At 41.5% G+C, this 25,693-nt stretch overlaps 2 protein-coding genes across 9 annotated transcripts in view; both read right to left on the reverse strand.

The window, feature by feature from the left end:
• tjp3 (tight junction protein 3) overlaps positions 1-17,718 on the reverse strand; it is a 25,292-nt gene extending 7,574 nt beyond the window's left edge. The window contains exons 1-22 of one of the 4 annotated variants that reach the window (XM_037114433.1): positions 17,494-17,718; positions 8,644-8,700; positions 7,953-8,077; positions 7,228-7,330; positions 6,851-7,145; positions 6,668-6,771; positions 6,374-6,563; positions 6,135-6,210; positions 5,931-6,028; positions 5,645-5,738; positions 5,038-5,220; positions 4,841-4,944; positions 4,445-4,532; positions 3,682-3,758; positions 3,368-3,464; positions 1,821-1,909; positions 1,651-1,723; positions 1,421-1,503; positions 1,278-1,341; positions 1,029-1,185; positions 125-233; positions 1-39 (exon numbers count right to left, since the gene is read on the reverse strand). The exon at positions 1-39 is cut by the window's left edge and continues 181 nt beyond it. In XM_037114433.1, the coding sequence (XP_036970328.1) occupies positions 1-39; positions 125-233; positions 1,029-1,185; positions 1,278-1,341; positions 1,421-1,503; positions 1,651-1,723; positions 1,821-1,909; positions 3,368-3,464; positions 3,682-3,758; positions 4,445-4,532; positions 4,841-4,944; positions 5,038-5,220; positions 5,645-5,738; positions 5,931-6,028; positions 6,135-6,210; positions 6,374-6,563; positions 6,668-6,771; positions 6,851-7,145; positions 7,228-7,330; positions 7,953-8,077; positions 8,644-8,691 (2,296 nt within the window). In that variant the 5' untranslated portion in view covers positions 8,692-8,700; positions 17,494-17,718. Of the gene's footprint in view, positions 40-124; positions 234-1,028; positions 1,186-1,277; positions 1,342-1,420; positions 1,504-1,650; positions 1,724-1,820; positions 1,910-3,367; positions 3,465-3,681; positions 3,759-4,444; positions 4,533-4,840; positions 4,945-5,037; positions 5,221-5,644; positions 5,739-5,930; positions 6,029-6,134; positions 6,211-6,373; positions 6,564-6,667; positions 6,772-6,850; positions 7,146-7,227; positions 7,331-7,952; positions 8,078-8,643; positions 8,701-11,820; positions 12,088-13,496; positions 13,902-17,493 lie in introns of those variants that run through there. The other 3 variants (XM_037114431.1, XM_037114432.1, XM_037114434.1) reach the window with 3 other exon arrangements.
• Positions 17,719-19,474: 1,756 nt separating this feature from the next.
• Positions 19,475-25,693, reverse strand: part of si:ch73-63e15.2 (protein strawberry notch homolog 2) — a 59,888-nt gene continuing 53,669 nt past the window's right edge. For all 5 annotated transcript variants that reach the window (XM_037114016.1, XM_037114015.1, XM_037114018.1 and 2 more), the window contains 4 exons: positions 25,520-25,651; positions 24,827-24,903; positions 24,363-24,553; positions 19,475-23,984 (listed from right to left, as the gene is read on the reverse strand). In XM_037114016.1, coding sequence (XP_036969911.1) covers positions 22,765-23,984; positions 24,363-24,553; positions 24,827-24,903; positions 25,520-25,651 — 1,620 coding nt within the window. In that variant the 3' untranslated portion in view covers positions 19,475-22,764. The remainder of the gene's footprint in view (positions 23,985-24,362; positions 24,554-24,826; positions 24,904-25,519; positions 25,652-25,693) is intronic.

Below are 25,693 nucleotides of genomic sequence, written 5' to 3' on the forward strand. Positions count from 1 at the left end.
AGTTGTCGGCTAGGTTGGACTTGATGATCTTCTTATAAACTGCGGAAACGAAGAAAGTTAAGACCACTAATCAATGGTATCTTTACCCATGATTATCATCTAAGCGACTGAGCGACAAACTTACTGTCCATCTTGTGCTGAGTGCAGATTTGAACCGGCTCTCCCTTCTTGATGTTCAGGAGGAAGTTGGCTGCCTCCTCTCGTGTGAAATGACCAAAATCAACCTTATTCACCTGGGGAAGAAAGATGTCAGAATAGTTCATGTTAAAATAATTTTAATAAAATGATGCAAAAAGGCATCTTACAACTGAGTTCTGTAGATTACACAACTCGCTGTAACCAAATTTGATATCACTTCGACTTCCTGAAGCTCAGCTGGCAGGGAGATCTGATGTGAACACAACAGAAATTGTGCTGATTCATGGTGACCTGTAGTAATTTTTGGTAGACTGATGCAATTTCTCCAAGATCTTGAGCTAACATGCTGAAAAAGGATCTGTAGTTGATCTTTAAACAGAGTTTCAAGTCCTATATGTTGAAATAAACATTAAAAAACATAAAAAAATACATGTTTATACTCCTGTTTACCTGTAAAGCTATTTGTACATTTTGATTGTTTTGTGGTGTGTTGCCTCGTTTTGGAAATATCGGCTATAGCAATGTCTGCCTTCTCTCCAATATAATGGAACTAGATGGCACTCAGCTGAGAACCATGACCCGGTTAATCAAGATAATCCACAGACCTTGTTGTGAGCAGTTTCATGTAGGAACTATTTTTCTTCCTACCAAACTACACCTATCTGGCCGTTATCACGGCGCAGAAAGAAGCATGCACTCATGTAAGAGACACTCGTAGTTGAGAGAAGACAGACACCTCTATGCCGGATATCTCCAAAACTCTGCAATTTATCTAGATGGATGAATAGCCCTAGAGGTAAGAGGATGAACATGCATTTCTGATTTTGGGCTGAATCCCTTTCATTACTGTTAAGGTATAAAATGGCCTACTGGAAGGTGTACAATCTCACCTGCATGATCTGGTCGCCCTCTTTCATTCCCTGTTCATAGGCGGGGCTGTTTGGCTGAACTCCACCTACGAATATGCCGACATCATTTCCCCCCACCAGCCTCAGACCAACGCTGCCCTCCTTCACGAAAGACACTGTCTGAAGGTCTGAGCTGTACCTGAGAACGAGGAGGAGATATGTTTATTATGTGTATTTCTGTTGAGATGTATTTCATACATGTTGTCATCCATGTAAATGTAGATTACTCACCCTGGATTAGACGATGGGTAAGAATCCGGAGGTAGGGAGTAGATGGGCTCTTCGGCAGTCTTGGCTAGAAGAGATAAGGAGACATAAGTTAGACTTCTTTTTGATTAATCAATCACTAATAAATCGATCATCAAACTCCTTACAGTCGAGTGGTGGGTTGCTCTTCACCGAAATCCCAGACTTGATGGTACCGGTTCCATTAGCGGGACGAGGAACATGAGTCACGCTGTGAGGTGGAGAAAACATCAGTCTGTCATATTTGTGCAATTACACTTCCACACCTAAAACAGCACCAGAACCAAGAGAAAGTTCTGAAAGAGTTTAAAGTTTTGTAACCGCAGAACAACTGTTTGAAGTGTGTGGTCAGTCGTACCGACGCTGGCTCTCCCCTCGCTCAGAGCTCCCAGACCGCCTGAGTTGAGACAGCTCATCTGAGTCAGACGACTCTGAAGGAAATAAAGACACAACAGGTACTGTGGTCAGGACCGACATATTCCTAGATGACAACACAGAGGAGGAGAGGGAGGGGGTGTGTGTACTGACCATCAGGAGGTGGTCTGGCGGGTGATGGGGCGCGACGAGAAGACTCCCGCTTCACGGCAACTGGAGTGGTTTTCATCTCAGGCAGGACTCTGAGAGAAGAAGACGAATACATGTAATGCACAACAACATGTCATTTTAACCCTCTTGGTCATCTTCTAATAAAACACTGAATGCTTGTTTTGTTGAACTGTCCAGCGTGAGATCGCTGAATAAATATCCTACTCTTAAATGTTGTTGAAGCATTATATGATGCAATCCCTGCAGGAAGTCATGTCATGTGTCATCATTGTGTACAAAGTGTTTTACTAAGTGTAAAGCAGTTGAACCAGTCCGACATCCTGTCAGTGTCACTTCACACGTCCCCACAGTGAGGCGGTAATCTACATGGTGCGCTCATACGTCTCACTTCAACTGTGCCAAGTGTTTTCTGCACCAAAGACTAAAGTTTATTGTATTCTGTGTTCATAGCACACTAATTCATGTTACATTCGCCAGCACAACAGTTTCCCCATCTCAGTTGGGCTTCATCAGACCCGTTCATCTCACTGGCTAATGCTTCAGGGCTTTCTCAGTCCTAACTGCTTTTTGATTCTAGTGCCCCAGACTCTTGGCACAAATTACAGCAACACATTTAAATCAATTTCTGGTTGTAATGGTTTTAAATATCTGTATTTTTTTGACCATTGACATTATTTAAATCATACCCATTTCACATGATTGGAACGTTTTTGGGCTTTTATGTAACTGAAGGTTATTTTACATAATTCAAATGTGTATGTTTCTTTATGGTTTTAGCTTTTATTACCAACCTACTTTTATCTTTTGACAGCATTTCTCCTTGTAATTGTTTTTTCTTTATTTTGTTTGACTCGATGTCATTGTGAGGGGTTACTCCCCCAGGAAAAAAATAAAGGCCGTAAGATTGATTTTAATGTCTTGACTTTGGTATTTTTACCTTTAAATATTCACTTTTCAAATGTTCTCCAGGATAACCAGTGTCAGTCTTACCTAAAAGAGCACTTCACTTACCTGAACTCACACTGTGATAAAGACTTCTTCAGTAACACTACTGCATGTTTATTGCTGCGTATGTATCTACTATATACTCTGTATAACGACATGCGACACTGAAGACAAATTGTCTCAAAATTTCAGTTTACCATCAACAAATATTTGACAACAGACATATCATATGACCTGCTCATATTCTGAAGCACGTGCTCAGGTTACGACCAATAGACTGCTGCTTTACTGTCAACAGTGTCGGGTGATGTTACATTTAGGTACGTATGATGAGTTCAGAGTTAGGTTTCAGCTGTAGAACCATTTCACTGCAGATATTTTGACCCGTCAAAGCAGGAAGAGCACAGGTGTAATTCATAATATTAACGATGGCTTCATTACATTTAGGTGAGTTGGTTCTGGGGTTCTGGTATTGTGTATCCTCACTCAGTGACACAGCTTACTAGGACACATAATAGGACTGAGCCAACCAAACATGTCGGAGGGAGTCAACGTCTGACTACAGCTCTCACGGCATCTCTCACCTGTATCGGTTTGGAGCCGTGTTGGAGTTTGTGCTGTCTGTAGATTCCCTGCGAGGGACGGATGCGTAGCTGGCCTCCGATTCAGACTCTGAAGGAGCTGTGAAGATCAATGAAGTATGTAAACAACTTCACACATCTGCACATCATTTTGGATGCATTTTGCCAACAATTCATCGGTCACAGGCTCAAAAAAAAAAAAAAAAATGTAAATGAGTATGTCTGCAAAAAACATTCAGTCAACTCAGTGAGAAAATATATTGAGTAACACACACGCAGCTCCTTCTACATTAATGCCAATGGTCAATGACACAAACCTTTCTGTGGTGGATTGCTGGCAGTGGCACTGGTGACGCTCCACTTCGGCGGCTCCACAGCCACGTCTGGTAGGACTCTGCAAGAGAACAGAGGGAGGCGGGAGTGAGGGAGGAGGAAGACAACAAATCTCAGTTACGTTTGGAGAGGGGGGGACGCGTGGCTAATATGATGATTATTGATGAGAGGGTGAGACTGAAATGTTGAATATTCACCTTAGAGTCTCTGAGGGAAGCTCTCTCTTTGATGCTTTACTGGTTTGTAACTGATCAAAATTAATCATTCAGTCATGTCAGTTGTCTTGTTTGAGCTCATATGCTATTGATTTTTAACATGCTGACTTAAAACATGCAGATTTTATGGAATGGCAGAACTGTTTCGTCAGATGTTTGATTGGAATTACTGTTGCTTCAGTGATAAGTGTCCTCTGTTTAATCGCCACATACAGGAGAGGGACATGTTCAGTGGAAGTCACTTTTATTTCATTGGTTAACAAACACAAAACACAAGGTACACAGTCACAAACACAAATCAAGCAAAAAAACCAAAGGCTACAAAATGAGACTTCAGCCACAAAATGAGCAAATCAATAAAAATCAACGAGACATATTAGTAATTTAAGTTTATCAAACTAAGTAAACACATGCAATTAGCTAATTTTAATGACGGGGAGGCGTGCACAGTCTGCTCAGTGTCCCAGTCCGTGACATCTGGTTGGGTTTCAGGGAGGGGGGGTGGGGGGTTTGGGCGGGCCTTCATCTGTACCTGTATCTGCTGAGGGAGTCCTGACTGTAGGTGGTGCTGTGCCTCTGAGGAGGCGCCGAGGTGCCGTCGTCTGACTCGGACTCAGAGTCTGAGAACAAGGAGGACAACGTTTATGGAAACAAAACCGCCTTATGTGTCGATTTCACCCTGCTGCAGCATAGAGTAACAACTACTTTACTTTTGTAATATTACTTATCACACTCTGGCCACAGTGTTTAATACCATTTCAAAGTTAGTGCGTGTAGTGTTTCCGCTGCACAGAGCACCTTTCATGCTTTTGCTTTATTTGACTGTTAACAGATGTTCAGCAGCAAACATTCAAAGATTAAACCAATATTGTCAAAGTGTGTATTTCCACAAGGAAGTTTGTGTGTGTGTGTGTGTGTGTTCACTGACCTGGGGGTGGGCCTCTGAAAGGAGAGCTGACCCTCCTCGGTGGCTCTGGGCGAATAGTGATGGGCGAGGCTCTCAGGCCAGCGTGGGGCAGATCAGGGAGAACTCTGGAGGGGAGAAGAGGTGTGAGGAAAAGACGGTTGGTATACATGTGGTGGTAAAGGTGATTTAATTTCTCATGCATCAAGCTTCATCCTTACTTGTATCTGCTGTCTGGGCGGGGACTCTCTCTGCGCGGTCGAGGGGACACGCTGCGGTCAGAGTCGGAATCTGACACGGGTTTACGAGGCCGCGAGGCGGAGGAGGTGGGGCGACTGGTGGGCCAGTTATGGACGGCAGGAGCCGACCGGGGGTTGGGGAGGGTGGACATACCAGACAGACTTCTGGAGAAAGAGCAAACCAAAAAGGTGTTTCCTTCCTTTCCTTATTTGATATTTGTTGTGTGTCTGTGTTCTGTAACCACAAAGTTCACTCAAGCAAGATTATGGGATTAAGAAAAACCCAGAAATCAGAGATAGATTACTAGATCACTGCTGGAAAAAAAATTATTTGGTTTTACAAGAATATATGTGCTTGACAAAGACTTCAGATGTGGTGAGCATCAACTGACAATGCAGAGGAATGAAAGGAATGATTGTTACTCCACCTCCACTCTACTATCGACTAAAAATAATTCAGTCAGACTAAAACTGAAACTGAAATAAGTCTAAATGTTTCCACAGATGAACAGGTTGCTATAAAAGAGTCAAATGCAAGTCTGATATACACGCAGTGTGCTGAAAATGGATGTTTTGAGATGGAACTGACTTGTATTTGCTGGAGTGATCCTTCATGTCCAGACTGTTTCTCCTGACAGGAGGAGGAGGGGAGGCACTGCGGTCCGACTCCGACTCAGATGGAGCTGGAGGAGCAATAATCAACAGAAACCTCATTACGACCGGCATCTTTGGGATTTCAATCTCAACGTGACTTCTAGCACTTACAGATGCATTAAACCTTTGCCAACAAACGAATAAAAACACAGCTCTACTTTGTATCAAACAAAATATTAATGTAGTGTCTTCTGAGGATGAACATCCTCGGCTGGACCAACCTCTGCGAGAGGCGTGAGTTCTTGCTGGAGGCCGAGTCAAGGTGGAGCGCACCGGTGATGAATCGCGAGACTTGGCTGGAGGAAGCTCAGCTCTTGTTCTGCATAAAGAAAAAAAGATACCGGAATTCTTTTGTGCCTTTATTTTTTTGATAAGTCTCAATCTAAGTCTATCAGTATTAGAGGCGTGGTGGTTGTGGCGTGTACCTGCGTGTCCGTTTCTCTCTGGTGGGATGACGAGACGTTCTGTGAGTGGGGATATCCTCGTCAAGGTCTGAAATGTCTGATGGGAAACACGAAACACTTTAATTTAGTTAACACCAATGATTTCTCTCTGCTTACACACTGTAGTTCAGAGCTGTTTTTTAGTCTCACCTCAGCCCACCATGCTCACATTTAATACCCCACCTTCCCTCCCCCTCTCTCTCCATCATCATCTCTCTCACCCTCCAGTTCGGAGCTGCTGTTCTGGCGGCGGTCGTCCTCGCTGTTGGGGGCGCTGTCCTCCACCTCTGGGATGCTGACCAGGAACTTGCGCTCGTCTCTGAGGACGGTCATGGTCAGTTTGCCCCTGCTCTTCTCCACCAGGTGTTTGGTCTCCAGCAGGGATAAATTCTCTGTCGTCATGCCATTGATCTGATTGAGGGAGTTAAAATGATTAACATGAAAAGACGAGGAAAGATGTTGTTCGTGTATTGACACAGCGGTTTTAGATCAATCATCCAGGTCCTAAGGTTCACCTTGAGAATGAGGTCTCCCTCCTGCAGAGTTCCCTCCTTCGCAGCCAGGCCTGTTTCCGTCATGTGCTTGATGAAGATCTGACTGCCCAGCTTCAATCCATACTCTGCAGGAGGAGGAAGACAAGAATCCCATCAGAAATCAGTAATTCATAGCGCATCTTTCCCGGCTCTGTGAAGTCTTACCATCTGTGATTTTCTTTTTAAGCAGTGTAGTTCTGATGGGTTTCTCTGGAACATCCTGATACGGCAGCCTTTTGTACCCCGACGACATCAGAGGTAGTGTGTTTCCGTGCCCATTGCGGTCTGGCGTGTTGCTTCGGGCGCGGGGACGGTAGCGGTTGTCGTCTCTGTTGTCGCTGCCGTCTGAGTAGCGCCGCGTTCGTCTGGGGGGGTCTGCATCCAGCAGGTTGGAATGGGAGGCAGCCCGAGTCGGCCTAGTGGTCGCTGGGATCTGGATCTTGCGAGGACGTTTCACTGTCTTGAGAGAAACATGGACAGATTTAGATACATGTCCTAACAGTAAAACATGACAGATTAGAAGACATTTCTTCCATACTTACTATGTTAGCAGTCTTGCCGCTGGACCTGAGAGTCTGAATGGTGTAGTTGGAGTGGACGTTCTCCATCGACACCCCGTTGACCATGACGATTTGGTCTTTGGTACTGCAGAGCACAAGCAAAGCAAACACACACATGTGAGTCTGGTTCTGATGGTCGGCTCACAAACCATCAGTTTAAAACCCTTTAAACTAGAGCTGCAATGATTAATCGATCATGCACCATCATCTGTTCAATCAATCAGTAATTTCTTGTGGAAAATAGAAGTCAAAATTCTCTGCTTCAAGTTTCTTAAATCTGGTTTATTTCCTCCTCTTTGACAGTTTTTTTTTTTTTTTTTTTACCATTTTCTGACATTTTATACACAAGCACCTAATAACGAAATCAATTTATAGAAGAGTTAATAGTTACAGTTGTCACTTATCACACTAAAGTAAATATGCTGCAAATAGTGACATCATTTTGTTTTCCTTGTAGCAAGGTCACTTTTTCTGAGCTCCAGCATCATATTTTTAAGTATTACTGTCAGCTGATGCAAATTTGCATCACTGACAGTAAGAATACATTTGATGCAAGATATTTGCATTTTTATGTTGTTTACTCATCATGTTCCTGGTGTATAAAGGCATTACATCTACATATGTATGACTGTGTGCTTTTTTTATGTTTAGAGTCAAGTCCTAATTCTAAGGTTCCTAGCATCCTGTCAGAGCGATGGTCAACTTACAACAGTCGTCCCATGGCTGGTCCATTTGGCAGCACATCTGACACCACCACAGTGGTGTCCCCGGTATCTGGGTGTGGCTTGTCTTTGCCTCCTGATATGGCAAAGCCGAACCCCAGTTTGGAATCCTGTCATTATGAGAGAAGAAAAATAATGATAAACAGGCTTTCAGACGGATGGAAAATGACAGCAAGTGACATGAACGTAGAGAAAGAATGCAGGAGAGTAAGCAGGCAGAGTGTGGGCATGTGTTGCAGATGCAGTGTAGAGATAGAGGGAGACGGAGCACATTCCAGCGGCGCTCAGAGGCGGGACAGCGAAGAGCCGCTGGGTGTGTCGCTGTGAATTCCATCTGGAGTCTGTGCTGTGAAACTGAGAGGTCTGAAGCTCGGCCCTGCTCAAACCCCCGCAAGACCTTTGACAATAACCTTGGAAACAATACTGAAACTTCCTCTGTGCCATACATCCAGGCTCCACTTTCACTTCTGTTTGTGCAGCCAGAGTGCACAGACCAAACCACACTGAGGCAAAGATCAAGTGGTCTGCACTTCAGATTTACTTCAGTTTCTTGCAGATTTTGTGTATTTATTCATTTATTTATTTATTTTCTTATGGAAAACACATCAATGTCTTCACCAAAATCCAACCACAACCCCGATCACACACGTCATATGTTGACTGAACAACCACTTACTTTGTTTAGTGTTATTGTATGTTGCTCCCATATTGTTAGCTCCTCCATGCCTGGTTTCTGGAAAGAAGAAAAAAAAAAGAGAAAAAACACAAACAACAATGATGAGAACAGATTGAGCAAATAAGTATTTAAATGAGACAATATGAAATCATAAACTATGAATCCTAATAATCCAGGTTATTACAGGGAGGACGGTTGAGCCTGCGGAGTAGGAAGAGTGTGTGTACAACCTGATCTCAGCATGCTGTCACCTGCCTCAATCCTGCCTGACCGGTATGGAGGAGGGGCTACCTATACCTACCTACCTACCTACCTACCTACCTATGTCTGTGTATGTGTGTGTGTGCTCTGTCACTGTGACGCTGACAATGTATTGCACCTGAGGCTTGTTCAGACGGGGTACACATTAAAAAACATTGCATACAGAACAACAAGGGCTGCAACTGACAGTTATTTACAACATCGATAAACTGGACAATTTTTTTCTTGATTGATTTCTTGTTTGGCCTAAAAATTACATGAAAAACGCTCATTGTAACTTTCCAAAACACCAAAATATTCAGTGAACTGTCATGTATTGTGTCACAAAACTGTTTGTTGACAAGGCAACGATTTGTTAATTAGTTGACTGAAAGAATAAATAACTGTCTGTTTCAATAATCAATTAATTCTGTCAGTAATTTTTCAAGACAAAATGTTAAACATCTGCTGCTGGTTGCAGCTTCTTAAATGCCAGAATGTACTACTTTCTTTCTCATAAATGGAGAGGCTTCAATTTAAAGACGTCACTTTGGGCTTTAAAAAAAGGTTTGGACATTTAATAGATTAATCCATCATTAACAAAATTGGCTTATTAATTGAAAATTAGTTAGTTGCAGCCCTATTCTAGAGGATATATCCTCCTAAAGTGAAGCAGCTACATTTCACTTGGACCTGGAGGCTGGTGACACAGCAGAGCATTCAAGTTATCTCCAGTCAATATTTTTTTAACCACTAGGTTATTTCTGTGAAACCTCTTTGGTCACGTTGGTTATCTGATGCTGTATCGCAGTGCAATAAGAAAACTGGACTTGACGTTTGTCGCACCTGTGTTGAGCAAATTTCTACATTTCTGTCCCAAAACATTTTGATTGATTTTCAATTTTTGTTAGTTTCTTGCCCCACAACAAATCACACGCGGTTATTCGCCGCACTAACATGAACAAATGCCTCTCGTGTTTATCATTTTCCACATACTAGCTATTTTCAAAAGCAGGCAAAGACAAAGCGGGGGCTGTCCTTCAACTATATTTCATCAACGAGGGAAGTTGAGTTACGGGTAAGGCCAGCTCCTCTAGTTAAAGACACACAAGAAGTGTTGTTGTCAAGTGAAAAAAACCCCCAACTTGTTCAAACACACATGCACGAGTACAAGAGAGTGACATCTGTTGACACTCGTAGTGCAGCACGGATGACATTTACAACTTCAAGGAATTCACAGAGCTCAAACATCAGCCATGTACCTCATATCCTGTCACACACACACACACATCATCTGAACACACAAATTTAATTCACTGATCCTCCAAGATCTTTTTTTTTTTTTTAAAGTAAGTCAATTAACGCTGCAACAATTGACTGATTAGTTGTAAACTATTAAGGTAATTGCCAACTATTTGAAATAACAGATTAATCAGTTTGAGGAACTTTTTAAGAAATAAACAAAAACAAAAAAAAACCTGATTCCAGCTTCTTAAATGGGAAATTGTCTGGTTTCTTTACTTCTCTATGAAGGTAAACTGATTATATTTGGGTTGTGGGATAAAAACAAGACATTTAAGGGTGTTATCTTGGTCTTTGGAAAACACTGATCAACATATTTTAACCATTTTCTTATATTTATGGACCACATAACTAACCGATTGAAGCCCTGGTTTCACTGTCTTAATCTTTAAGCGGTAGAAATTTCACATATGATCACCGCAAAAATCTCAAACTCGTTGGAGGAGGTAACCGCGAGCGCAGGTGTACAGTGTGACCTGTGAACAGTAGACCATTTGTTTGAACAAGTTAATCATTAACCTGACAGAGGAAAAACCAGCAACTGAACCGATCGCTCAAGTCGAAGCTGGCTGTGGAATTTCAAACTGCACGACGAGCTGCAGCATAATTCTAATCTAAGATGAAACTCGAAGATGTCTGTTTGTAGTTTCACTGCAGTTACTTTGAGCACACAAGTCAAACAAGGATGATAATCCAGATGGAGCAGCGGTAACGAATGAATAAGATGATGAGCAAGGAGCAAACATGACTGTAAAACAACTTCACGAGGGGACAACTTTGTTAAAATACTGTTGCAACACAGAAGTAATGCACTGACCTATATCCAGGAGGAGCCGGCGAACCTCAGCACACTGATGGCACAGTTGGTTAAACTTTAACTCTGCAGTGCTGTTCAACAAGAGGAAATCACTATTGACCTAAATTCTCATCTGCTACTGAAGTTAAAGAAAGAAAAATATGCAAATCATCGCCATTGCAATCAGCTGTCAGTCGAGGGAATTTCCTAAAAACACCTCGAGATTTCTAGAAACAATTACGGTTTTGGAGCAAAGCAGGTCAACATGTGACTGCACTGAAAACCATTCAAAGTCAGTCACAAATTAGACGTTTTGATGAATCAGACTGTCATGAACTAAGTCCTCTAACTCTACAGTTGCTAACTGATGAGTCTTCTTCAAATTGCTGTTTTTTCCAACCAGCAGTCCAAAACCCAACAACTCTTCATTTACTCTCATGAATGACAAGAAAAGCAGCGAATTCTTTGCAACTGTTTGACATTATTGCTTGAAAATGACACAGACGATGTATCGATTATCAAAACGGTTGCGATAAATCTTCCTCTAATCGGTGAATTGGAGAACTGTTGCAGCTCTCAACGTTTATCAGATTGAATAAAGCCATAAAATTAAGAAAGCTGACGGTGATTTCCAGTCTCGTGATCTGAGCCTGGTTTAAGGCCACAACCTCTTCTCCTTCCTGACACTCCTGCACCTTCAGTTTTAGCAGAGATTCTCGTTCATATCGCTATCAATTCATGCTCTTTGTTCATATTTCAAACAGCCATGTTTTAGCTACTTTCAGGCAGCGGTATACCGTAAGGCTATAAATGCTTTGTGTTGCTCCCTCTCCACTTACCACTTGGTCCTTGAACCTTACTTCCATGTCCCGCTGGGATCCCTAAGCTGAACAAAAACACCTGTGGCCTGTGGCGCTCAATGAACAGACAGCTCTTTATATTCCATATGGCAGCAACACCAAAAGCTAAACAATCACAGATCCCACAGTCATCCAGCTTCAGTTCCTTCCTCCTCAGATCAGCTCTGTATAGATGATGGAAACCTGACACTCTCCTGCTCAAATTATTCCTAATGTGACGGGCTATCGAGTTTCTCTCTCGGCAGAGAGAAGAGAGAAAAAAAAAAGCATCTAGGAGAAACCTCACCTGGAGCGCTCCTCCCCCACCTTTGCCCACTCTCACAGCCACTCTCTAGTGCCCTCCAATAAACCTGGATTTAAGGTGGAGCTGCAGGGCCTTACACAAATCTCCATACACAAACATCAGCAGAGGGGAAGTATCTTAAATGTGACGGGGGCTGCATCAGTGTAAAGTGGTAAAGTAAACCCCAGATTTTTAAACATGTCATGGACACTCAAAAAGAAAATATGACCAACACAGTTTTACGTCAGCTGCATTTAAGTCAGTTACACATACAAAGAAATATTCTCCACTGTTAAGAGTTAAACAGCACCACACTCACTACTCGGCACCAGAAACACTAACAAGTTAAACGAATAACTGGTGTTTTATTAATGTACACAATTTAGCTTATATAAACATAAGTTGCGTTTAATGTCATGTCATGTCTACAAGTAAGATGTTGTTATTAAAAACAAGCATCTGTTACCTACAGTATTAAGTGTTTTAAGTGTCATCTTACTTTGAAAAAAGTCCACTAGTCAACATAAAATGGCAAGCTGACAGTTAAACTTCCATTTAAAGGGCGTCTTTGCAGAAATGTACATGTATTAATCCCTTTTTAATTGGCCATATATGAGCAGATTATAACGTGACGTAAAAAAAAGAGGCCTTCCTGTCGCTCTCAGTTGTCTACACAAGCCTGTGGATGATTTGTTGAAGTTGTTTAATGCTGCTTGACTGTTGATTTCTTTGTGAAGGACTCCGGTCAGATTTTCTGAGACAGTTTAAAGGACGTGACTTTAAGCACGTTCTCACTCTGCTCTGCTAACAGAGAGCAATAGTGTTTATTATTAGTTTAGAAAAGAGGCCCGCTTCGATAAACAAACGACCAGCGCCCAGCACAACACAGACGTTCCACAGAGCCCCTGTAAACAACAGGAGAACTGGTCATTAGGAACATCGTGACTTCCTTATTCCAACCTTCACCTGACATTATCTTCTTTTTTCAATGAATCTAGAAACCCTAGATGTAAAAAATGATGACAAAATGTATTAACAAGTCACACCGATGGATGAGAATTTTACTTTAGACAGTTTATCCTCATGTGATCAGTGTTTATGTTGTCAGATCTGTGAAAATAAACTGCAGTACATCACATAACTTTTTGATCTTAATTCAAATAATTTTATGCTCTTTCTCTAAATCTTGACCAGAAAACATGCATTTGTAATGATGAACCGGCCGAATGGTCTGTGGCGTTTAACAAAATGTAAAATATGTTGATGAAATGAAAACAGCGCAACACAAAAGACAACACAAAACAATGCAGACAGCGCTGGAGCATTAAGAGGTTGAATAGAGGCTGTCGCTACATCACCATCATCCACTTACAGGAACCACTAGCAGTGGTGGTTTAGGCTCCGGGGGCAAAGAGCCAAAGTGCTTCAGTAGTTTCATTCGCTGCGTCAGATTCATGATGATTAAAAAAAGAAAACCCTGTTGATTAACTCAGTCACTTCCCGTCCGACTGTTACGGATGCAGACAAAAATGTAGTCAGCGTCTCAGCCACGCACGGTCACTGATGCAGCTCTCAGAGTAGAAGAAAGACAAACGATCCAAAGAACGAGGCCGCAGGACCCTTCAGAGTATTCAGATTAAAATCCTGAAAATGAAAACAACACGCGGACTCTTCTCTGCTCCCCACAGATGTGTCCATCACTCCAGAGTAATGATCAGTATTATTCCCTGTGTGACCGGTTCATAAAGTCAAATAGGTCTACTTGCTCCCACTGTCAGAGGTATGTGTGTGTGTGTGTGTGTGTGTGTTGGTTAACTTGTAGTCTTTCCCACAAGGCAGCAGCAGCTTCTAGTCTGCTGGCTGAGTTTCAGCCTGCTGGGTGCTATGGTTACCTCGGGGGAATGAGAGCACTGGGCCGTTAATAATTGACGGGGTGTTTGCTACACTATAGGTCTGCTTGTCCTGAGTAAAGTTTCCTGGGTTCCTGCACAGGCCCGGAGAGGTTTCGGGAGCAGGAAATGACACTGTGACAACACAGAGCTCTCACGGTATTTGACCTTCATGGTCAGCATTGATGCGCACCCAAAAAGCGTGGGTGTGCTGCAGTGTTTTTCTGTCCGACTCTGTTCATCAGTGTCCTGCCTGCTCAATACTACAGTCACAGACTCACTTGTACCAAAGGGAGTCAAAAGGGGAGGAACATTCTGTACCTGAAGGTTGAAGAGAGAGTGATAACTAGATCAAACGGCTTATCAAATCCTGAAGCACAGAACGCAGTCTGGATTGTACAAATGTGGCTAGAGCTGCAACGAAAACAATCAGCAACTATTTTGATAATCAGTTGATCTTTGACGTCATTCTTCATGCAAAGATGGCAGAAACTGTTGATTCTAACCCCTCAAATATGGAGATTTTCTGCCATTTCTAACATAGAAAAAGACGTTGTCATTGATGGACTTTGTTAAATCTTGCAAATAATCACCAGATTTATCGATAATGGCGATAATCATTGGATGCAGCCTTACAAAAGCTGTCGCTACATAACAGCTGCTCTGGTTCAGCTGGGTGGAACAGCTGTCCTCTGGTCAGCCAGGACACCTGTGCTGAATTATTCACAAGTCTGATGAAAACAGAGAACGGAAGACAAGCACTACTGTTACTAAAGCAAACGCTTTGTGAAGGTGTGCCCCCTCGAGTAGGTAAATAATCACTCAGTCATGTGTCAGGACAAAAGTCTGTTCAGCAGTAGAGTAGGTTGGGTTTCTTTATTTTTAAACTGGAGCCACTCCTGTTGGCCGCCTGACATGCAAACTACCGCCTCCAGAGCACCTGCGCAGGTTAGCCGAGAGCTTAACTTGGAGCTTCACTGTGAGGACAGAGGCCTACTTTCAGTGGGGCACATAACTGGAATTCTTCAACAGTGCATCAAGCAAACAACCTGCTCCAATAAAAATTAATGGCCGAGAGGTTATTAAAGCCTGGAGTGGACTCAGACACAGTGGGTCTGTGGTTAATGAGGAACAGCAAAGCTTTTTGTCTGAGTCTTGAGATCTGAAAGACAAATACTCCAGAGGTTTACAGAGCAGCTGTAATTACACAGGACGAAGCTTTGTACTGCAGCTCCCGCTCACACTGGAGTTACTCAATCATGGCATGTACTGTCAACAGTGTTTAAGTACAGTAAACGAACACTTAATGGCTGCCTGGACCCACACACATACACACACACACACACACTTTGTTATGAAGAAATATACACCAACAATGATGGAATGTAACAAAGTACATACAATTAAGTACAGTTTTGAAGTATTTGCACTTTACATAAATATATGCTGCTACCTTTCACTTTTATTCCACTACATTTATTTCATAACTTTAGTTACACAGTACTTTGTAGATTGCAAACTGCACATTTTAAAGTTGTATTTCATTGAAAAATTGTATATAGAAAAGAAAGATTTAAATTCTGCTCATCTGAAAAAGGATGAATATTGGATCCAGTGACAGGTGATTTAAATATATGTATGATTTAAGTGTATGTGTTAGCAGTTACATTACTTTTAAAAACTTAAACAGGTAACAGACAAGTTTTCTGCTGTAACATATTATTAAGTAAATGCTGACGGCACGATTTAATGGACAGAATAATGACACCATCTGCGTTCGGACTAGTTCCTTATAAAACTTGCTATCACTATAAACATTTGTCTGCCACTGGGCTCAAGCTCTCACAGGAAAAAGGAAGAATCTGTAAGTTCAGTCAGGTTGGCAGCCTGGCACAGTTTCTGTCTGCTTTCACATCACCATTATCGACAAAATGATTGAATGATCGCAAGTTTTGTCCTTTTTTTGTTGTTATCTGTGACTCAGATAAGGAAAATGATCTGTTTGTCTTTGCTACAGCGTCGCTAACAATATTATCACCTGGAAACACTATGTGGGGAAAAGTTGTCTTTCCACTTGAAGTACATGTAACACCAGATGCTTTAAGCGCTTTTACTTAAGTGCTATTTGGATGAGTGACTTTCACTTTTCCAACACGCCATCTTTACTTTAACCCAAGTATGACTTCAAGGTACTTTTTATAAGACTGCACACTGAAGAAAACAGATTCATAGGTGATCAGTCTTTTGTGTGCCATGGCGTTTAAGAATAAACAAATTGGACAGTGAATGCAACACAATAACAAGTGCACCATGTGTCACCTAAAGCTACCTGGAGGCTGATGGAGCATCACAGATCACCTCAATCTGACTCTATATACTACATTTAAATTAGTGCTGGGTATTATTATTGTATACACTGTCACATGATTAACCACAGTGTTGACAACAAGGTATACCTTTACTTAATCTCTGGGTGTATTATACCATTGCTGCAAATCCATGAGGACTGTTTCAGAGCAATATCAGAGCTTATATGCATCTGATGACTCTTACTCTCACTTATGAGCTTTTATCTCTTTGTCTTTGTTCTATATTCTGCTTACAGTTTACATGTCTTTCATTTAATTGATGCCAAACATGGTTTTGTTGGACCAAAGACAACAATAATCTGAATCAATGTGATGCTGTACAACAGAGACATATATCCACACACACACACACACAGCTCTCTTCAAGCAGGTTTCTGTAATGATGGTTCTTGACGTAGCTAGAAAATCTGGGACTCGATCTCAAATCACAGGAAGTTTCCCAAAACAGCAGCCCCCCCCCCCCACCCACCTTTTTTTATTTTAGTCTGATTACATGGTCCCATCCCTTAATCACAACAGTGTATCAGTAAACACTCTGATTGGAGTCAAGAGGAAAAGAAGACGCAGCTGTTTGGGAATGCAGAGTCGAAACTATTGTGAAACTCTCTGACAGGCAGGTAGAAACTTGCAAGTGTGGCAGAACAGGTAAGGTGAGGAAAGTGGGGCTGCTGCAGCTGGAAGTCACCAACCCTAACACACACACACACACACACACACACACACACACACACACACACACACACACTATTTATTCTGTCAAGCACACACCACAATATAATTTGACAAACCTCAAAGCATGACAACAACCACAGCTGACATTTAAGCCTGTAAATGTCCACAGCTGATGAAGCTAGCAGGCTCTTTCTTGTAAATATCCGGTTCTGGGCTAAACCACTGCAAATGCTCAGAGCTAGCTCCTTTGCTAGCAGCCAACCCCTTTTATCTTGAGGTTTAAGGTCTTTATAGCACTTTAATTTACACAATTTATAACGTGTTTCTCTTAAATAACTCAAGTAAAAGCGTTCAGTTGTTCCTAAACCTCTCTTGACAGCCATGCTTTTATTATTACCTGAGCACCAGGAAACATTTGACAGCAGTGAAGCTAACGTACCTGTAAACGTCCTCCTCGTGGGGCTGAACGTGACTCTCTGTGGATTCGTCAAACTTCTTCTTCCTTTTTTTTTTTTAAAAAAAAATCCGCCCTGGAAATCTTTCTTCGCTGTCTCACCGACTCGAGCAGACTGTCCCAGCAGTTTTGAAAAGTTTCTCCTAAATCTCCCGGAGGACAGGTGCGGGAGGTGTGGCGTCGACGGCCCGACGTACAGGTGAGTTTCACAACGTCATCACGCGAGGGAAGCGTCACCAACCGGAAGTTGGTTCTCCACGTTAATAGGTCCTCCTCCCAGTTTTGGTTGAGATAAAGAGACTTGTTTCACTTCAGTAGAGTAGTCACTGAATTAGTGATGTAATGTTACCAAGTAGATTTAGTTAAGTACAATTCTGAGGTATTATATTTCTACCACAGTTTGGGGGCAACAATTGTACTTCTTTGTACTCAAATACATTTGTTAATTTTAGTGACTATTTACTTTGGAGATTGCATATAGCAACAGAACCAAAGCAGCACATTTTATTGATGTTTAATTAACAATCCTTATCATCAGAAAATGAAACAATATATATCTTAATATTGTCCCGTTCTAATCTAAAAACAATGATAGGAACTGATAGGATTCCAGGAAACCCTAACACAGTTTATTTATGTAAACTGTGTCTCTTACTGCTCCTGTGCTTTATTTTTTTTATGAGGGAACTTCAGATATGAATACTGTTTCACAAAGTGACAGCCATAGATACTAAGTTTCTCATCTTACCTGGGCCTGCTCCCAGTCCTCAAAATCTCTTGTATTATTTAGATGTTCATCTATAGAGTAAAACTAGCAATACTACAGATTGGAAATACTCTGCTACAAGTAGAAACAGATAGTAGAAATGCACATTTAAATTATCACTTGTATGTGAATGTACAGAGGTATTATCATCAAATTATACAGTAAAATAATGGGTAGATGTATTTTGTCCACAAATGTGAACACTACATGTCTCATTTTTATATATATAAATATTTCATTCTCTTTTATAACATACACCTTTGAGTTTTCACAGGTCTGTGCACGACAGTCTTCATTAATTTATAGTTTTAGGTTTTTTTTTTACTTGAGAATGGTGAGAGCTAAATATGGCCATGACAACAAGTTGAAATCCATTAAGCCTGAGTGATTAAACTTGATAAAAGGAAATAAGAAGTCAAAAGAAATATTTAAAAAAATAAAAATAATAGGCTATTTATCAGTAGTTACAATTATTGATACACCAGTATGTTCATCACTTTAATGTTGCAGCTGGTGGGTCTGATTTTGTCAACTTAACTGCTGGATAACTCACTCTATACTAATAGCCAACATCAGAATTTATCAATTTGTTGTTGAATGTTGTATTCATCTGAATATTTTAAAAAGTAAGCAGTAATTATAGCTGTCAGATAGACACAGTGGAATTAAAAGTGGAAGTAGATGTATAAAGTAGCACAAAATGTAAATACTCACATATCTTAAAATTGGGGGAAAAAAAACCCCAAAACAAAAAACTCACATAATAACATTCCAAAACTGCTTTTGACTTTTAATTTGTTTGACTCAAGAAATATTAATACCAGTCCTCCACACTGGGGCTCTGGCCAGTAGGTGTGTTCAATGATTCATCCATGACATTTCTATAAAATGATGCCAAGTTCAATGTGACTCTGCAGTGAACACCTGTCATGTTCATATAGTGTGTGAATTTAAAGCTGGTTGGCTCCTGAGTCCAGATGTTTGCAGAGTAACAGCTGAGTCTTCTTATTTCTGCTCTATTTAATCTCTTCAGTCTTTTTTCTTTTTTATTTCTATTTCTGTCACTTGTTTGTATGAATTAGGAGTGACGTCACACAGGCTGCTTCCTACTGCATGAACCCACAATGACCAATGACCCTCCAGGAGTTTGGAGGAAAAAAAAGAAAAAAAAAACAACCTTTCCCTAGATAAACAAAAGACTTGGTTTCAGCAATCTTCAAGTTTTTATTTGTTTACAAAGTTAAGATTGCAATTTCATATAGTCCTTCCTTAAATGAGTAGAAAACCTTTTTAAAGAATTAGTCAAAAGGCACAAATTTTACAATATATACATTTGGATCTAAATTATAAATATATAGAAAACAAAAGCACAACCCAGAATAAAAGTGCTGAACACAGTTTCTTTTTTTTTGTTTTTTTTTACAGAAAAAATAGGCTTTGTTTAAAAATACATACAATCAGTAGCATGTTTTTTGTTTCATTTTTTGTTAGCAATAAATTATTTGAGAGTGATAACATTGATAACATAGAATATGCAAACGGTGGAGAAAACGAGAAAAGATGGTTACAGTATACACAGAGCTATCCATCAAAGATCAGACACACGACAAGCTTGCGACACTCAATCATAACCAACAAGAACAGTAACTTGATTATGCCATTCTTAGTGCAAAAATGATAATAAAATGATAAAAGGCCTAACTACTCTAATGAAGAATACGTTTAAAAAAAGCGTTCTCTTCCTTAAAAACGCGCTCCATATCCCTCGAATGCATAAAGCTTTGTTTGTGTGAGTATAAAACACAAAGATCGAAGGCAAATCTTTTGCAGACTGGTGTCTGGGAATGTGCCCGATGTGGAATATTACAAGCGAAATTATTGTTGGGTACGAGAAAAAAACATGCTATAGAAAGTTGCAAATGAAAAAAAAAGAAGAAGAAGAAGCATCAACAAGAAGAATCTGGGAAACTGAGAATCAGTCTGAACCTAAACATCTGTTACACCGAGGGAGGGTGAAGGCTTGGACACATCAATTGCACGTTTCAGTAAAACCCAGGTGTCAATCGAGTCAAATATCTGTCAGCTTTAACATGAATTAAATGTCCAACACAAAACAAAACTATCCACAGAAAAAAAGAGGTTTCTTAAAAAAAGAAACAGCCTTTGATCTTTGCCCTAAGAAGGCATAAACATTTAAAATCACTGACATGTTCACAAGGACAGACAACAAAACCCATCACATTAAAGTCTAAAACATAAATACAGCAAGAGTCACAGCACAGAGTTAAGAAAAAAATAGCACATGTATTGGTTAGTTTCACCACTGTCCGAAAGGGAAATGATATATTTCTGCTAACGCCCCGCCGTTGCACCTCCTGTAGGTTTTCTTCCTGAGATTTATTAAAAGTTCTGATATCTTAGAGCCAGTAACTTTTAGGGGTGTCTGTGGAACACTTTGGTATCTCTCTGCGAACTGAAGGCCTGACGAAAGGTCTACGAGTTGGAGAAACAATTCTACTTGAGGAAAAGCAAAACTGAAATGAGCAGAAATAAATCCAGACACTGTACAGCAGTACAGAACAGTGCAATCTTATTTGGTGGCAGGTTATAATAGAATTTGTTTTATAGTAATCTTGAAAACTAGAAACTTCCCTGACCAAAACATTTCGATAACTACGCTAATAAGCAGGATAACATATCTAAAATCTAAATATCCCTTAAATATAAATAACAATAACTTTTATAATCATAACAATGACTGAAACGTCAAGAACGCATTGCGCTCAATCCCGTGAAAACTTACTATACAAAGGTTGTATGCATTTCAGAATCTGTTTAAACTAAAAGGCTATGAAGCACAACAGAAATAAGAGGATTCATACCATGCAAAAGTAACCACAAAGCTTTGCCTGTTGAGCGTAAACAGTACTTAGGCATTTATGTCTCATAACAAATGTAGAATATGGTTTTATTGCTTTTTAATCACTTGAACTTATCCTGGCTTCTTTTCTTTTTTGTCATGATCCAACTACAGTGCATCTTTTTCACACAAAGATGGCCAGATCTCACAGGTTGTTTTTTTTTCTTTTTTTTCTTTTTTTAAATATGTACGATCATACACAGCGAACATCACAAAGTCTAAACATGTTGCTAATGTTTTTATAGCCTTCACGCCTGAAATGGAAACGCGCGCGGCTTTCTCATCAGACCTCAAGACAGTAAAAACTTCAAAATCCTTTGTTGTCAACTGTAATTGAAGACTTGAAACAAATTTGTGTTGGTCAGAATGACACAAAAAAACAACAACAACGCACTCGAGACTTTCCTGAGAAATTCAAAATCAAATCAAACCAGGAGTCACATCACTAGATGTTATTGTCAGCTTGAGAAGAGAAAAAACAAAACAAACGGGGGTGATAACATTTTTGGAAACAATTTTTTTATCCATGCTGCTCAATAATCCGTGCCACACCGACCTCCGTAGCACGTTGTCGTATCACACAGAGAGAAAGGACAAGTCCGTCAATCATACGGGCACAAACAGCCTGAACAGAAGCTTCTTCCAGAAACCAACACCAGTCTAGTGTAACACAAACACCGACTGACTGACTGGCTGACGGAGGGGGCTAACAGATAAATACAAATATACCATATTTAAATTAAAATCAAAACCAATGCTCAAGAGTACAAATCTATACATTAGGCTACATGGATTTTTAAAGACTGCATTTATAGATTTCTCAAAGGCACTGTTTGCAACAGCAGACTGCTCTTCCTCTCCCTTTTTCCTCACACTAGTGTTCATACAAGCAGGGAGAGTAACAAGAGGGAGCATGTAGAAGAGAAAAATGAAAACTGAGGCATTTCATGGCTAAAAGATCAGCTAAAAGATTTCATTTGTTTGTTTTTTTTTGTCTTTTTTTTTTCTCATCTTCCAGTTCAACACTATTTTCTGAATTCACTCAAACCAAGCCTTTGTTTTAGTACAGACAGATGGCCACAAAGCGAAGTAACAGTAAAGCAAAGTCCTAAAGATGCGGTTTTAACTGGTGAAAGGCATTTAGAGCTTCCAGCGACTTCACCGATCATACCTCGTAAAATCAGCAGCGGGAGGTTTATTAAAAGATTTTCCACACCCTCGATGAATGAGCTTTTGTTTAGACAGCTCGTATGTTCAATAAAATACAGTTAATCACATGTTGTTGTTTTAATTCTTTCACTTTTGTCGTTTTACAGCTGCCTTTCACTGTGGAGGACACACTTTGGTGCAGAAATCTGATATTGATCGAGCCTGCTGTCACCTCGACGGCCTCAGGCAAGTGAACGCTACAGGTGGACAGAGAAAAGAGTGAGCCGAGCGCAGGACAGGCAGTGACGTGACTATAGGCCCTGAGGGGGGAGGGGAGCAGGTCCGAGGACGCGATCGCAGACAGCAGCGAACAAGACACAAAATAAAGACCGTACAATAACAAAGTTTGCTGTTGGAGCTCCTAGTCTTGCGGCCGGTACTGAATGACGGACTTGCGGTCCAGCCCGGCCTGTAGCATGCTGTTCAGAGCCTCGCGAATGTCGAGGGCGGTGGCGCTGCAGTGGCCGTTGGGTAAGGAGTCTGACTGTGGGAGGAGATAGGGGGGAGAGAAGTGAGAGGAGGAGTTGGAAAACAGGGAGGAGGACGGGGACTGGCTGGAGAAGAGAGAGGAGGAGGACGATGACGGGATGACGAGGCCAGCGGGGATGTGAGAGACGAGGCTGTTTGACACAGAAGAGGTGGAGGACGTGGTGGAAGAAGAAGAGGAGGTAGAGGACGAAGGGCTGGCTTTCTGTGTGGGCAACTGGGGAGAGGGAGGAAAGTCAAACAACTCTAATAACAAGTCTTGGTGGTTATTGGTCAGCAGACTGTGGTTCTCCTGCTGCTGCTGCTGCTGCTGCTGCTGCTGCTGCTGCTGTTGCAAAAGAGGCTGCTGTATCTGGGCATTCTGAGAGATCAGAGACTCCAGGTTAAAGTCATTGCCGAATGCTGCAGAGGTTCTCGTGAGACTGTCCAGGTTCAGCCCGCCCCCCGTGGTGTCAGGGGAGGGCGATGGCGAGCTCACAGTCAGATCCAAGATCTCATCCAGGGGGTTCTTGGAAGACAAACTTGGAGACGGTGTGTTCTGATGGTGTGACAGAGACTGGTTCTTCAGCTGGGGGAACTGGGAGTAAATAGAATGGGAGTAATACTGGGGTAAATTGGAGGCGAGGCTAGCTATGTTAGGTAGAGGGCCCTGATTGGTGCTGGAGGTGGTGGAGGTGGTGGAGGGGTTGTTGTTCCAGCTGTTATGGGTCCTTTGCTGGGTTTGGCTGGGATTTCTCTGTAAGGACAACATGGCTATGTTCTGGGAGGCCTTCTGCTGTAAAGTGGACTGGCTTTGGGCCTGCAGTCTCTGCAGCTGACTCATGGTCCCACTTTGAGTCCTTTGGTTCAGTTTCTGTTTGAGGATCTGATTCTGGGCCAGAGACTGAGCCAGGGACTGGTTGTGCATGGTCTGATGGCTGAACAGATTAGCCAGCAGGTGTTTGTTCTCCTCCTTCATTTTACGCATGCGCTCCTCGGCCAGTCGCTGCTCCACAGCCTGTTGCTCCCTCTCCTTTCGTCTCCTCTTCACCTCCTCATCCATTAGCAGCAGCTCGTCACGCACACGGGCCACGCAGTTCTCTGGGATCTTGATACCTAGGAGAGACGACAAGGACGGTCATGTGAGTTATCAGTGAATTGATTATTTAAAACATGTAATGTTCCAAAATAAAATATTCTTACAATGCCCATCTCATTTTAAGATGATATCACAGTGCGTGTATTAACAATTGCAATAAACATATCCGTGGTGCATTTTATCATGCAGTCTTTATTAAACATGTGTTTGACGCACAGAGAAAATCAAACTGACACTGAATCTCCAGCAAGTGTCCTCACACTGTTCATGGTTGTCAAGCTGTATGGCAACACGGACTTCATGGAATCAATAACTGAACGTTCGATCAGCTATCGTGACTCACTGCAAACTGTTATTGAACCTCGCGTCGCTTGTGTGAGGGGCGATGTACTGACCGACTTGCTTGTTATGCTGCTTGGTTTTCAGGCGGACGATTTGGAGGATGCTGGAGCTGGTGATGTCAGACACCACATCGGATACACGCTTCCACACACGCAGCAGAGCGCCACACAACATGTGGTACTGACGGAGACGCATGCCCTGCAGACACTCCTGGCCTTCCTCGATTTTCTTACACTTCCCGTTCCTAAGGAAAGGACAGAAGAGCCCATAAGATTAACACACACACACACAAAAAAAACGACATGGCTGGGACAGAATTTTAAAACAGTTCTCTTGTCGTCTGGTGGCACATGAGAGACTTGCGGGTTATTTCTTCGTGACTAGTTCTCAGGTGACCTGCAAATCCTTGGGAATGGCATCTGACCTTAAAACCACCCTGACTGAATCCTAATAAGCACCAGCCTGATTGGATGCATTGAGCCATTAATCCCGAGGGACACTGTGGATTCCTGCTTACCAGTTGGCATGGCTACATTTCTTGAAGGAAAAGGTGAACTGGTTCTCCCAGCTGTCCCTGGCTTCCTCTGGAGTCACCTGGAAAAGGAAACGTACAACTGAAATCAGCAAAGAACTCAAGAGAGCTGTTTACCAACAGAGAAATGTTAAAAACTCAAAGTAATATTTTATTTTTTATCTCAAATGAAGTCCTTTGTTTTGTCATGGAGTATATAAATATTGTGTTCAGTATGTTTATGGTGAAAGTTCAATAACTGCCACTCTGTTTTTCATATAGGGAAAGGAGACTATAGAATAACTTTATCATCCCCATTGACATTTACTTTTAAGTTTAATTTTGATTTTGTTACTGATTGTTACTGATATTTGTTAAACATATTGTCATGTTTTTAAGCGCCACACGGCCCTGGACATAACCTATTCTAGTACTCTTCTATAACCACAAGGGGGCATCAGACTCCACTCCAAACAGCAATAACGGCTAAAGAAGGAAGTGTCAGCCCTGAAAATGTCACATCAGTTTCTTTTTTAAAATATTTGACCTTTTATTGATAACTTGGAAAAAAAGACAATCATCAAAAGACAATATTTGTGAGCTGGTTATGAAACACAAATATTTAAATGAAATTAAAAACCAGTTAGACATTATTCAATATAAATACGCTGACATAAAGATAATAGGGGAGCCAGTTACCTTCCGGTAACGTTGCTGCAGGTTGTCCAGGCTCTCAGGGTGGGCTTGCTTGCCAATGTTGGGCTTGTAGACAATGAGATTCTTGCCTCTTCCTTGCTCAGCTAGCAGCACACATGGGTGGTTACCTCGCAGCTGTGGAGGGGCCACACAGAGAGGAAATTATTTGCACTGACA

The sequence above is a fragment of the Acanthopagrus latus genome, chromosome 11 (genome assembly GCF_904848185.1).
Source record: "Acanthopagrus latus isolate v.2019 chromosome 11, fAcaLat1.1, whole genome shotgun sequence".
Taxonomy (NCBI): domain Eukaryota; kingdom Metazoa; phylum Chordata; class Actinopteri; order Spariformes; family Sparidae; genus Acanthopagrus; species Acanthopagrus latus.